The 14,408-nt window shown below is 58.4% G+C and overlaps 1 protein-coding gene and 1 non-coding gene across 9 annotated transcripts in view; both read left to right on the plus strand.

The window, feature by feature from the left end:
• Positions 1–14,408, plus strand: part of CRTC1 (CREB regulated transcription coactivator 1) — an 85,204-nt gene that overhangs the window by 59,517 nt on the left and 11,279 nt on the right. For 4 of the 8 annotated variants that reach the window (XM_027548332.1, XM_027548335.1, XM_027548338.1 and 1 more), the window contains 6 exons: positions 95–180; positions 3,446–3,486; positions 3,948–4,168; positions 8,738–8,871; positions 11,032–11,343; positions 13,340–13,444. In XM_027548332.1, the coding sequence (XP_027404133.1) occupies positions 95–180; positions 3,446–3,486; positions 3,948–4,168; positions 8,738–8,871; positions 11,032–11,343; positions 13,340–13,444 (899 nt within the window). The remainder of the gene's footprint in view (positions 1–94; positions 181–3,445; positions 3,487–3,947; positions 4,169–8,737; positions 8,872–11,031; positions 11,344–13,339; positions 13,445–14,408) is intronic. The other 4 variants (XM_027548337.1, XM_027548339.1, XM_027548340.1 and 1 more) reach the window with 3 other exon arrangements.
• Positions 539–640, plus strand: LOC113896700. Its single transcript, XR_003512079.1, has one exon. It is a non-coding gene; the product is annotated as a U6 spliceosomal RNA (small nuclear RNA).

Below are 14,408 nucleotides of genomic sequence, written 5' to 3' on the forward strand. Positions count from 1 at the left end.
CGGTTGTGGCTGTGTGTGTCGGGGACCACCTGGTACCACTGCGAAGCTGCAAAGATCCCTTTTCTGCTTCTCCTCCAACCCCACCCCACCCCAGTCTTGCTGTTAACGGTCCCGGGTATGGAGGAGACCGCGTCAGAGACGGACAAGAATCTTTCCAAGCAAGGATGGGACACCAAGAAGGTAAGAGCCTAAGCGCTTTTAAAAATCGTTTCCCTTCTTGATCTTTTAAAAATTTCTTTTTAGAAGCACAACCCAAGTGAAGATGGTGAAATAGTATGTTGGGGGAACATACCCTTTCCTGAAATGTGAACCTCATTCTTTTTTTTTTTAATTTATTTTTTTTGTGTCCCAGCATGCAGGATCTCAGTTCCACAACCAAGGATTGAACCCAGGCCCTTGGCAGTGAGAGCGCAAAGTCCTAAGCACTGGACTGCCGGGGAATTCCCCAAACCTCATATAGCTTTAACCAGTTAGGCCTTGAATGCTAATGGAAGGCCTGTTAACACTGGGAAAAACCATGTAAAGAATTAAAATCCATGTTCACTTTGATAGCATGTATTAAATTGGAACAATGCAGAGAAGATTAACATGACTCCTGTTCAGGGATGACAGGCAGATTCATGAAGCATTCCATGTTTTTACATGTACTGGTGAATGTTAACTATTAACTAGACTTATTATGGTGATCAGCACAGTATATACAAATATAGAATCATTACATTGTACACCTAAAACTAATATAACATTATATGCCAGTTATATCTCAATTAAAAAAGAAATGGAAGACAGGGAGGTTAGGTGATGTGCACAAGCTTGTGAAGATACTTAGGGTTTAGAACCTACACTACCTAATTCTTAGCCTGTGGTCATTCTCCTAACCCATGGTGTTGGATAACTATGGTCATTTGTCGTCTTCTTTAAACATAAACTTCCGTTTATTTGCACAATAATTGGAGTTTTTATTGCAGTACAGAGTCTGCTTGGAATTCCCAGTTGGATTGAGATTTCTGTATTATTTCTAGGTCCCGAAACAAATTTCTCAGTTTCAGCCTACAAAAAGATCTGGTGATAAGATAGAATTTGTGCGGTGAATAGATTTCAAAGAATTTGAATAGAACAAAAATGCATTTAACACTAAGGCGATTTTGAATGTAAAAAAAAAAAGAATTGACACCTATTGCTGGTCAAGCTGCAGTGAAAGGGGGCAGCAACTCAAACCGCTCATCCCTTCAGGGGGATGATGAAGCAGGCAGCACTGCGCTCAGGAAGGCGTGTGTTCACAGCCTCTGAATCAACTGCAAACAGCCTGAATGTTTGCCAGTGGGGGAGTTATAAGGAAATTGTCCTCAGGCCCTCGGGTAGAAAGCTGTGTGTGCGTGAGTTGGGATCTAAAGGCGTGAGAGACTTGTGAGATAACTGGTACGCAGAAAGAGGAGGATGAAGCTGCTTAGAGAGGCAGAAGACACACAGAGACGCCCACAGATCCCTGGGTGTGCTGGGCCAGGCCCTGGGGAGACGCACATGCGGCTGTGGCCAGCGCTCTTGACCTGGTCCGCATGTTCCAGTTTTGCCTGAGGAACACATGTGATTTTCCTACTCGGTAAAAACCTTTGAAAGTCTTAACAACCCAAAGGAAAAAGTAACTGAAATGTCCAGTTGCAGAGAGGTGCGTCAGTAAGGGGAACGGGGTCCCTGCACCTGCCCAAGTGTGCTGCTGCTGCAAAGATAGCAAGAGTCACGACTGGGGAGGGAAGGAGCCCCAGCATCATGGGAGTGAGAGGAGGGTGGCAGAGCCCAGCATCTGGGGGAGACTCCTTTAACTGCCACTCGAAACTAAAGGATACATCTGTGAGGATGTCAGGAAAGGAATTCCTGTGGATTCGTTGGGGGTGGGATGGGGGATGATGGGTGAATTCTTCGTACTGTTTAGAAATCCATTAGGATCCCATAACATCCGTGGAATGCGTTTGAAAAGACTCTTTAGAAAAAGTCATTGTCAAAGTGCTTTGCAAAAAATAATCTGGTAATGAAGCGAGTGTTTACTCACGGAATTAAGGAGCCTATGGCCAAGTAGAAACCCGTTCCTCTGGCATTCCCTGCAGGGGCTAAACGCCTGGTGGTCACATGCCACCCCTTCGGTGCCCCAATCACTGCCAGTTGGGCCTTCCCCCGTCCCCACCCCCCAGCTCACTGGCTGTGCGCATGGAAGGCAGGCCTAGCCCTCTGCCGGTGTGTCCACGTTCTTGTCTGATAATCCTTAAAGAATACGGGGAGTGTGTGCCTGAGGGCCTGAGAGGCAGAGACGAATAGGGGACATGACTCAGCCGAGCCCTCTGCTGGCATGCGAGGCTCTGCCCAGTCACGTCCGCTGCCAGGGGAAGAGAGTCCCTTCTTTGTCCTTGGACGAGAGTCTAGGGACCCTGCCTGGAGCCTGTGGTTCTTGGATGGCGATAGTGTCCCCCTTCACAGAAGAGGAAGAGGAAGCAGAGCTTCTCTGGGACCCTCTCCCCGGGGCTGGTCTACAGGGCAGCCACAGTGTCCGTCCCCGGGCAGCGTGGGCCAGGGAGCACACCGGCAGCAGGGTCCCCTTGGGAATCACAGCTCAGGCCCCCGTGCCATGGGAAGCAGGTCAGCAGGGGGCGTGGTCAGCATCTTCCGTGTTATTTGTGGCATCCGGTTTGAGCCTCCTGAGGCTTCTCCATGTGACGTCCTTCCTTGCCACGGACAGAGGGACTCTGAGCAGTGGAGCCTCTGCCACCAGAGCCCTGCCTGCTTTGATTCAGGAGTGACATAGGGTGTTAGCCTCCAGGCACCTGAGTGGGTTTTCAGTGGTCCTGCCCCCCCGCTGGCTACCAACAGCCATGGTACAGCCCCAGGGGATTCGGATGTGAAGAGTGGACAGGATTCCTCTACTTCCCCAATGCCTGCTCTGACGGGACCACACCACCCCTGGCCCATGCACACCTTACCAGGTGGAGTGAAGCCGGGAGGGGCTGTAGGAAAGCCATCTCCACACAGTTCTTGGTTTTGCCCCGGGTGTGTCTGGGGCAGCCCCTCCTTCTGTTCTTTGGGGCTACATATTCTTTATCCGAGACTAAACTTTCTTCTTTTTTAAAATTAATCTGTTGAATTTTGGCTGTGCTGGGTCTTTGTCACTGCATACAGGCTTCTCACTGCAATAGCTTATCTTGTTGCGAGGCACAGGCTCCGGGGCTCATGGGCTTAGTTGCCCCATGGCATGTGGGATCTTAGTTTCCAGACCAGGGATCGAACCTGTGTCCCCTGCATTGCCACTGGATTGTTAGCCACCTGACCACTAGGGAAGTCCCAGTAAACTCAATTCTTGTGGAGTACTTCTTAGCCCTTGTAGGGAGGTCAGCCATACTGTGAGGGGTTGCAGTGCATGTGAGGAGGCTGGCTCAGGCTCTGCTGTCTTTTCTTTCAGACGGGGCCCAGGCCCAAGTCCTGCGAGGTTCCTGGAATCAAGTAAGTCTCAGCAGGGCCCACCCTGTGTGCCCAAGGCCACCAAGGGCTGCTTGGTCTTCCCATCCACTCATGAGGCCACACCTCCTGATAAGAAGGGCTCTTGTGCCGCTGACGGCCACCCAGCAAGCCCCACTCTGGGGGACACTCCTACCTCTGCCTGCCTGAGATGACGGAGCCCCTTCCCCAGCCCCCTCGCACCTCAGACACACCCCGTTCCTGGTCAGTGGGAAGCCCCTCCCCCCAGCCCCGAGCCACCAGCCACTTCTCAGTTTCCACTGGAGGTGCTGGTAGCTGTTTCTCCAGCAGAGCAGCGCCTCACTGTGGGGTGTCATTTTGCACCTGCTGATTTTTTTTTTTTTGCAACCAGCCTTCTCCTGCCCCCACCACAGCTTCTGGGGGAGAATAGGCCAGCTGCCATCCTAAGAGCTCACCTCCCCCTCTGTCTGGCCTTTCCCCCCCAGCATCTTTCCATCCGCCGACCAGGAAAACACTACAGCCCTGATCCCCGCCACCCACAACACGGGGGGCTCCCTGCCTGACCTGACCAACATCCACTTCCCCTCCCCCCTCCCGACCCCGCTGGACCCCGAGGAGCCCACCTTCCCCGCGCTGAGCAGCTCCAGCAGCACCGGCAACCTGGCAGCCAACTTGACACACCTGGGCATCGGTGCTGCCGGCCAGGGTAAGCCGGCCGGGCGGCGGGCACCCCTGCCTGACAGGGGTGCCCCTCCAGTGAGGAGGGCGTGCGCGCGTGTGTGAGTGAGGGCTGAGCCAGCTCACGGCGGGTGGAGGGCCCCGGGCGCCCCTGCCCGACAGGACTGCCCCTCCAGTGAGGATGATGTGCGCGTGTGTGTGAGTGAGGGCTGAGCCAGCTCCCGGGGGTGGAGGGCCCCAGGCGCCCTTGCCCGACAGGATGACGTGTGTGTGTGTGTGTGTGTGTGCGTGCGTGCGTGCGTGCGTGCGTGCGTGCGTGCGTGCGTGTGTGTGTGCGTGTGCAGAGTCCACCGTGGGGATTTGGGGCTGCCAGGCCGACCAAAGGGGAAGGGCATCTGGGCAGAGGCCCGGGGCCGGGAAGGCGCATGCCCCCAGGGATTAGAGCACAATTCTTATCAGGTGTTGGGGGCTTCCGGGAGTTGGGGTAGCCTAGGCTTTCCCCATGCGCCCCACTGACCTGTTCTTTGTCCCGCCCCGCCCACTCCCCTCCCCCTTCTCATCTCCCTGCCCTTCCCGTGCCCCACTGTGACTGACAGCCTAGGCCACTCCAGCCCGGCCCCCTCCCCATACTGCGCAGCCACCCATCCCTGAGGGCATCTCAGGGTCCCAGGGTCCCAGGAACCCTCAGTGCCACCCTGGCCCTGTCTGTCCTGAGGACTCCCAGCGGCACCGTCCCCCTGTGACTTAGACAGGACCCCAGACTCCCCTCTCTGGCCCCCACGTGCTGGGTCCCCCCACCCCTCCCCCGACCCAGAATGGCCATCAGCTCACCACTCTCCTTTGCTCAGGCCCCCGGGAGCCCCCTAATCCTGCTCCCCACCCCGACTCCTCGCCAGCCAGTGAGCTTACACAGGGCACCCTGGCACATGCTGCCCCTCCCCCACAGACCCCCCTCCTCCAGGCTCCTCACCCCATTCCCTGCTCAGACACCCGCTCTCCCTTCTGCAGGCTTCCTGACCCCCTGCCCATGATCTGCCCCTTCTCACACCAAGTGGCTTTTCTGCACACACCCAGCTGCTGTCAAGTCACTGCTTTGCTCTCATCATTCCCTGGGCTGGGCCTTGGTCTCACACATCCTTGCTGTGACCGCTGTACCCATGCTGACTGTGGGATGTGTGGGTTTGCATACAGGGAGAAGGGGCAGTCCCCCAGCAGCCTGGACAGGCAAGAGGGGCCATGGGGACTCGCATGTGTCCCCACGTGTGTTGGGACTCAGTGGTTGATAAGCACCACCTCATCATGCCCTCCTCAGCCTGGAGCCACAGCCTGGGCCCCATGCTCACCTGGTCCACGGACCCACAGCACCTCCACCCCGTGCTCCCCCTGCTGGGCGGTGCCACACAGAATTTTCTGAGAATCACACACTCAGATTAATATTGGCCGCAATTCCTCTGGGGAAGCCGACTGTAAAGAATGGGCAGCAGCCCCTGGGCCAGGGCGGAGCCCCGTGGGCAGCTGTACAGAGAGGTTTCAGGGTGAAGTGGGCCAGCCTTGGAGCCAGGTGGAGTTGGGAGTGAAGGAACCCGGAGCCCTTACTGGCTTTGATGTGGACAGGGCTGGGGGCAGGTGAGGGTTGCTGAGGGCGGTGCACGCTCCCTAGGTGTTCAAGCGAAAAGCTGGCTCAGCCATCAGGCAGAAGACACTTGCCCTGGCCATGCCCCGTCCCCCTCTTCCAGGGAAGGCCCAGAACACAAAACAAGCAGTTTCAGGGGACCCCAAGATCCTGGGCCCGCCAAGAGACCAGTGGGTGGGCAGTGTCCACAGGCCTGTGCAAGGCGAGAAATTGGAGGGTCGCCTCTGGGGCTGCTAGGGAGGGCCCCCCGACGCCAAGTCACTGTTTCCTGGCCCCCGTTTTTCTCCTCACGCCTTGCTGCAGCCTCCAGAGCACCACCCCCTCTGCCGGAGGGTCCTTGGCAGCCCCTCCCCCACCCACAGCCCCAGCGGCCGCTTAGGAGCCACGCACTTCCAGCCCGAGCCGAGTCTAAACAAGCACAGGAAAACACAACACATGTGAAAACCATAGATGCAGGACCGAGCACAGACCCCAAACGGGGGCCCAGACCCCAGCCTGCCTGGCTCGGCGCATCGGCCCAGTAATGTCTGACATGTGTTCGGTTGTTTGCGAACCTGCCACTCCACGGCAGCTTGCCTGGCCGGGGCCTCGTTTTCCCGGCGCGTTTTACATCAAGCAGAGCCGCCACCCGGCCCCTGGCACACATGGAGCCCGCCCCCTCCCCCTGCCTGCCCAGCCCAGCCTGCAGTCAGGACGAGGAGGAAGAGGGAGGCCCCTCTTTCTCCTTCCACGTTTGCTAAAGTCGTTTCCTGGGCGTGGGAGGTGGGCAGGCTGGGGTCCTTCCTCGCAGCACACCTCTGGGGTCAGCCAGCCCCGCACAGAGGGCTTGCATGCTGCCGGGCCAGGCTCCCGCCACCTGGCCTGCCCTCCCCTGGCAGCTCTCCCTGCCCACGCTTGGCCTCCCTGCCAGCTGGCCCCACTTCTTTTCCCAAAGGTGATCCAGGTTGTCTGAAGGAATTCGGCAGCAAGGCTTCCCTCGGCCCAGCCGGTGTCTCAGGGGTGGTGCCTGCCCGCCTGTGAGGCCTGGAGCTCACTGCAGCCAGGCAGAGGATTAAAAACCTCCCTTGTGTTCAGCACAGACGTTAGAGGCGGGCAGCCTAACCGCCCAGTGTGTTTTGGCTGGCCTCCGACTGTGTGTGATGCTTTGAATGGACATTCAAACACGCATGTAAAAACCTGGATTTCAGTCCTCCCTGGAAGAATCAGGCCCAGTGTGGTGGGCCAAGGTCCTCCACCTCAGAGGGACTCGAGCTCTCCAGTTGGCGGCAGGCCTCTCCTGGCCTTGTCTCTCTCCAGCCTACTCACCCCTGGCATCTGCCTCTCGTGCTTATCAGTTCCCGACATCCACGCCTGCTGTGGGCGGCAAGCATCCCTTGGCCTGCTGGACGAGTGGAGCACTGGATGCTCAGAGAAGACAAGGGAGCAGTGCAGGGTCCCGACTCCAGGGTGCCCTCAGCGGGCGTCTTCCAGACGCCACCCACCTAGGCCTCTGTCGACGGCTCCCTTGACTTTGCTGTGTTTGCAGCAGCCGGATTCTGGGTCCAGGGTCTGTGTGGAAACTGGCCCTCAGGGGCTTTGCTGCAGTGTCAGCCCCCGCCCCCCACCTCAGTGTCCAGCTGAGTGGAGCCGCCAGGGCATCTGAGAGGGAAGTGCAGGCATGACTGGGCTCGCCCAGCACCGATGACACGGCCCCAGCAAATAGCTGCCTCAGGGTGGAGGGAAGGCTGCCTGTCATCTCCCTTCCGGAGTGTGTGCAGGCTGTACCCTCGTCCACCCTTGAACTTGCCACCTCATCCGCTGGAATAAAGTTGATCTGGTGCCCTCCACAGGCTGGGCCCAGCTCCCCTGGTGAGTCAGGCAACTTCACCTGGCCTTGACTGCAAGCCAGACTCTCTTCCAAGCCTGCTCAGCACCTCACTGGGGCCTCACGGTGAACTGGAAGGGACAAGGAAACCAAGTCGGGGGGCATCAAGCCTGGCCCCCAGGGCACCCCTCCTGCTCCCAGCATCAGGGGGCCTGTGCTTTCCTGGCCCTGTACCCCAAGATCAGCCAGCAGGCCTCAACTGCTGCCACACTGAACCTGACCTCTCTTGGCTCCTTCACAACAGACACATCAGGGATCAGCTTGCTGGGGGAGGAGGCCAGGGTGAGGGAAGGAAGGGGCGACCTGGAGCGCCCCAGCAGGAGCTCCGGCAGGAAGAAGATGAAGTAACTGAGTTTCCAGTTCGGTCACTAGTGGGGTTGGTGCTGCAGTGTGGCAAGTGCATGGGAGGCGGCGGCGAAGGTTGTGGATGTGCCCCTGGCTGGGAGGGGCCAAGAGGAGAGCTAGCCGAAGGAGCAGTCCTGGGGAGGGATGAGGGTGAGGAGAACGATGAGGTTCAGGAAGAAACTGCAGCATCAGGCAAGACCAACTTGGTTTTGGAGCTAATCAAATGCAAGCTATTTTAGGCAAAAAGAAAAAGGAGGGGATTCATTGTCTCCTGAAACCAGGAAGTGCCAGCATGGCTGCCTCTGGGGCTCAGGTGCTATTTCTGCCCCTCAGCTCCCTTGTGGTTACCCCTCACACAACTCTGAACCTTCCTTCTTGGAATTCCATCAAAATCCCCTGGGCAGGATCTCATTTGGCCAGCCTGGTCAGGTGTCCATCCAGGGGACAATCGTGTGGTAGCCCAGAGTGGGGGAAGTGCTGATTGGCTGGGCCTATGGGACACGCCCCTTCCGGGGGGATGGCAGGATCACTGGGGAGCATGTTGGCCAGCACTGGAGGTGGGAGCCCCTGCAGCGCTGGGGGAGCCTCCCGTCAGGGTACTAGGGCCTCAGAGGGGGCTCCCCGGGTTTGGCGATCAGGATGTGCCTGCTGGTACCTGTGAATGAATGGGCTGTCCTCGGCAGTGACCCTTCATGTGTGAGTGCCTCCTGCCCTGGTCCCAGTGGCTGGCGTCACATCCACCCTCTCCCTTTCAGGGATGAGCACGCCCGGCTCCTCACCGCAGCACCGGCCGGCCGGCGTCAGCCCACTGTCGCTGAGCACAGAGGCGAGGCGGCAGCAGGCCCAGCAGGTGTCGCCCACCCTGTCCCCGTTGTCTCCCATCACTCAGGTGCGAGGGCTCAGTGGGGCAGGGGAGGTGGGCCCGAGTGTGCCTCTCTGGGAGGCCTTATGCTCCTCCCAGGGAGCAGAATTCTAAAAAGCTTCCTTTTTTTGTTTTTGTTTTTGTTTTGTTTTTTTGTGGTCAAATTCTCAAAGACATGGGGACTGTAGAAATCAAGTGGCCTGGAGTCCCCTGGGTCCATCTCGGCTGATAGATTGTGCCCGTGTGACTGGCCGTTCTTCAGTATGCTAGTCTCTTCTTTAGGATCTCATTGGCATGTCCCAACTCTCAAAATACAGTATTGAGAGTCTTTTTCTGTTAAAAGAAAACCTGGTAAAATACTTTACCAGGTTTCCTTCACCTGCTTCTTTGGTAGATTGTGTCTAGGAATTGGTCCGTTTCATCAAGGTTGTCCCCTGTGCTGGCACACAGCTGTTCATAGGCAGTGGCTGTGCGTTAAGTCACTCAGTCGTGTCCGACTCTTTGCGACCCCATGGACTGCAGCCCACCAGGCTCCTCTGTCTGTGGGATTCTCCAGGGAAGAATACTGGAGTAGGGTGCCATTTCCCTTCTCCAGGGGATCTTCCTGACCCAGGGATTGAACCCTTATCTCTTGAGTCTCCTGCAATGGCAGGCAGATTCTTTACTTACTAGCACCACTTGGGAAGCTCGTTTGTAGGCGGTGTGTGTGAAACTCGCTCAGTCGTGTCTGACTCTGCGACCCCATGGGGCTATACAGTCCATGGAATTCTCCAGGCCAGAATACTGGAGTGGGTAGCCTATCCCTTTGCCAGCTGATCTTCCCATTGCAGGAATTGAACCGGAGTCTCCTGCATTGCAGTTGGATTCTTTACCAACTGAGCTATCAGGGAAGCCCACTCTTTCATAATCCTTTTAATTTCTGTAAAGTTACATTCCCCCTTTCCTTTTTGATTTCCACAGTTGGAATCTAATCTTTTTTTACTTAGCCCAGGCTCCTGGAATACATTAGGAAGTATTCTCTCCTCTTGTGTTTTTTGAAGAGTTTGAGAAGCATCTGTGTTACTTCTTGGAATGTTTGGTAGAATTCAGCGTAGGTGCCACAGTCTCGACGGATCTGCATTAGAAAGCTTGTGGTGCCTGATCTGACGTCTCCCTTGATACCAATCTGCTCAGACTTCCTTTTCCAGATTCTTGGGTCCGTTTTGGTAGTTTGTGCGCTCTGAGGAGTTTGTCCCTGTTGACTGTTTTATAATCCCTAGTAGATAACGTTTGTTTGTTTGTTTTTTAACATGACCTTGTTGATCTTATCCACCTAAGATGAAATTTAACAATAGTTCTGTTAATACATCTTCCCATGCCTGGCCTGGGCCCTTTTCCCCCACCAGGTTAAGAACCTCTTATCCAGTTCTTGTTCAGATCAGGAGCCAGAGCCGTGGATGGTTCCTGATGCCACTGCCTTTGGTCTCTCCATCTGGGGGACCCCAGCCTCGTCTCCCTTCCCCGCCACGCGCCACCCCTGAGGCCTGCCTTCTTCTTTTGAAAACTCCTCTCTGTTCACAAACTGCCTACTGGCTAATGAGAGGCCAGGCTTTCTGCTTAGTGTTTATATCCTGTAGTTCCCGGATGCTTCCAGTCTCCCTCAGAAGGCAGGAGCCCTTGGCTGCCTGGGGAGCTGCCCGTGTAGATGGAACTTCCCTCTGGTTGTTTTCCTCTTTCCAACTCTTAAGAGCCCAGAGCTGGTCATTGCCCAGTGACCACGCCAGTGCCTTCCTCACCAGCCTCCCCTTGGCTGCAGGTGGTGAGGGTGTTCCTGCCCCTTACAGGACTCCACAGGGGCTAGGTGCTGGCTCCCCACTGAGCTCCCCGAGTGTACGCCCCATGCCTGCCTACAGCGAGGAAGCTCCAGCTCAAAGGGGCAGAGGAGGAGAGGATTCTAAGTCTGCAGATATGGAAACTGGTGCCCCCTATTGGCATGCGGGGAGAAAACCTCGCTGGGGGCAGGCCCACCGAGCTGCAGCCCCGTCCTCTGTGGGCCCTGGGGGAGGCCTTCCCGCTCAGCCTTTGCTGTCCCAGTCCAGGGTCGGGACACCCTCTGGTCTGTCCATCATTTCGCTGCCACGCACACCAGGCCGTGGGGGCCCCCACCTCTGAGCGTGCCTCCTGCCTGACGCCCTCCTCTCCCTCCAGGCCGTGGCCATGGACGCCCTGACTCTGGAGCAGCAGCTGCCCTACGCCTTCTTCACCCAGGCGGGCTCTCAGCAGCCGCCGCCGCCCCAGCCTCAGCCCCCGCCGCCCCCGCCGCCGGCCTCCCAGCAGCAGCCGCCCCCGCAGCCCCCGCAGGTGCCTGTCGGCCTCCCCCAGGGCGGCTCCCTGATGCCAAGTGCCAACCTGACACGGGGGCCCCAGCTGCCCCCGCTCGCGGTCACAGTACCGTCCTCTCTCCCCCAGTCCCCCCCAGAGAACGCGGGCCAGCCACCGATGGGGATCGACATTGCCTCGGTAAGGCGGGAAGGGGCCTGGCTTGGGGCAGGGGGGCTTGTGCAGGAGGAACCTGGGGGCTGGGGGGAGCATCAGGGCTCCTGGCTTTATCTGCAGCCACCTCGAGGCTCTGCTTTGAGGCCAGCTTGGCCAGGGGTCGGAGCAGAGGCAAACGCTGTCTGCAGCCAGGGGCTCAGTGAGGAATCCTGCCTGAAGTCCTCAAGCCAAGTTTGTCCTCCCCACAGAGATGGGGAAACTGATTCATGAGCAGGGTCAGGTGCCCCAGACTTCACGCAGCATGGGCCACCTGTGTCCCTCTCCCATGGGCCTGGATCCCCCCCTCAGCCCTTCCCACCCAAGGCTTCCTCAGAGGTGGGGAGCACCCAGCTCGCAGGAGCTAGGGAATGGACTTCCAGGAGCCAGAGTGATGGAGATGACCTAGGAGGAACAGAAGGGGTGAAACCAGTTCTGCGGTTCTTAGCGCATAGTGCTCTGGGCCCAGGGCCTGCAGCTCAGCCCGTGGGACCCTCTTGCCTGGGACCAGGCTCGGTAACAAATGCTAGCTTTGGGGGCGGTTTGATGGCACCTGCAAGCCTTCCTGTCCAGACTTTTATCCAGGTTGCCCTGGTGGGAAGGGAGTGGTCACAGCTACCTTTGGCCATATTCAGAGAAACAGACGCATGCTGGGGGCCCAGCCAGCCCTCCCTGCTCACTTGGCCCATGGCCACCAGCCCCAGGGTACGTGTCATCAGAACACCGTGTGTTCTGTAAAGAACAAGCCCTCCTGGGCCGGACAGGGCCGGCAGGTCCCCGAACAGGGGGCGGCTCACATGTCCAAGCCGCTCTGATCCCTCAGAGGGCAGACCTCAGGGGTCCCCGGGATGGGACTGCACCCAAACCTTGCCTTTGGCAGAGACACAGCAGTTCCAGGGGAGGCTCTGACAGTGGAGCCGCCCGGGGCACCCAGTCCCATGACACTCTGCAGTGGCAGAGCCTAGCGCTGGAGCTGGAGGGACAGTGGAGGCACGGGGTGTCCGAGCCAAGCTCTCGGATCAGGGCCCCGTGGTGGGGTAATGCACCCACCACCCCCACGGGAGCTGGCGGTCTCAGGGCTCGGCCTCCAGGGGCAGCCTGTGTGAGCTTCTGCACACCCGCTCAAGCGAGGAGAATGTCCCTCTGGTCATTTTCATCTTCCCAGCCCCGAGAAGACCTGAGCTAGTCACTGCCAAGCGACCATGCTATGTCTCGGACACTCAAGCCTTGCTACCGGAACCTCCTGCCCTATGGGGCTCAACCCCCATTCCAGACTTCTAGGCCACAGAAGAAACGAAGGAGACGTAGTTCTTAGGGGGCCCTGCGCCGGCCAGCTGGGTCTCATTAAACGGCAGGTCAGAGAGGTCAAGCAGCTTGCTGAGAGACACGCGGCAGGGCTGCCCTGGGCAGGACCAGAGCAGGGACTAGATTCAGGTCCTGGCCTAGCGGGTCTTGGCCCCCAGCGTTCTGGTGAGACGCCAAGACCCTTTGTCATTCAAGTGAAGAGGTGACTGCCCTTTAGAAGTCTGTGCATAACCCAGAGGGCTGGTCCCAAGCAACATTGGTGATGGTGACCCCCGGGCACCAGGACCCCTGCTCTGCACCCAATCCTGCCATCGCTCGAGGCCTTCCCTGCCTGAGCGTGTGTGTTGGTGTGTGCATGGCTGTGTGTATGTGTGTGTGGGTACTGGTGTGCCTTCGTGTGAGTGCTCTAAACCCGCTGAGTAGAGGCCGACCCCTCTGCCCTTCCGTAGCCCCCCAGGGCAACTCTGCGAGGCTGGGTTCTGGACTCTGACCATGTGCTCCTACCCCTCCCAGACTTGGGTTTGGAGGCCGGGCCCCTTTATGGCCCAAGGCTCAGGTGCCCTCCTACAGATGCCCGGGTATTCTGCTTACCTGAGGGGTGGGGACCTCGCCAGGTGGCTGGGCTGGGAGCGGCCAGGCCCGGGGCCCTGCGAGCGTCCTGACCTGTCTGTCATCGCAGGCACCGGCTCTGCAGCAGTACCGCACTAGCGCCGGCTCCCCAGCCAACCAGTCTCCCACCTCGCCCGTCTCCAATCAAGGCTTCTCCCCCGGGAGCTCCCCGCAAGTAAGGGACGCCGCCCCCATCCTCCCCCCAACTCCAGCCTGGCTGGCGCCCCCAGCGTGGCCCCTGTGCACCTGTACAGCATCTGTGCCTCCTGTCTCACCCCACGCCATCTTGTTCACTCCATCGGGGTGGGGACTGGTGAGACGCAGCCACCCTACGTGGTGGCCAAGGAGCAGGCACCCTCCCCCTGGAGCCGTCACTTTCCCACAGCACCTCTGGAGTCTGTGCTGAGCCCCTGCTCAGGGTGGCAGGCTCCCCATTCACGTCAGTGGTGTCGGTGCCAGCTTCACCCCAGGGTGCGGCTCAGAGCAGGCTTCCAGCAGCCTGTGCTCTGTCCCTGCCCATGTCTTCCCCGAGACCTCGTGCTTCCAGGCTTCTGCAGGTGGGGGGGTGCTCCCCGCGCTTTGGGGAACAGCTGAGTGACAGCCAGCCTGTGCGGGGGCTCTGCTCCTCAGCGCCCTCCACCCCTCGTGAAGGTGTGTCTCTCACCTCCAGGCCTCCAGCCTGGGAAGCTTCTCTGAGTGGCCTGGCGGCCTGTCCAAGGTCCTCGTCCTCTTCGCATGGATGAAGAGCCCGAGGCTCACCCTCGACAGCAGGCAGGGCTGGAGCGTGTCCGTCAGATTCAGGTTTCCCTTCATACGAGGCAGCGCAGAGGACCCTGGCCCCTGACACACACACACACACACACACACACGTTCCCGATCCCTGACGCACACACAGAGGTTCCCTCACACACACACACACACACACACACACACACACGTTCCCGATCCCTGACGCACACACAGAGGTTCCCTCACACACACACACACACACACACACACACACACACGTTCCCGATCCCTGACGCACACACAGAGGTTCCCTCACACACACACACACACACACAGGTTCCCGATCCCTGACACACACACGTGCACACACAGAGGTTCCCTGACACACTCAGGTTCCCGATCCCTGATGC

This window comes from Bos indicus x Bos taurus, chromosome 7 (genome assembly GCF_003369695.1).
Source record: "Bos indicus x Bos taurus breed Angus x Brahman F1 hybrid chromosome 7, Bos_hybrid_MaternalHap_v2.0, whole genome shotgun sequence".
NCBI lineage: Eukaryota > Metazoa > Chordata > Mammalia > Artiodactyla > Bovidae > Bos > Bos indicus x Bos taurus.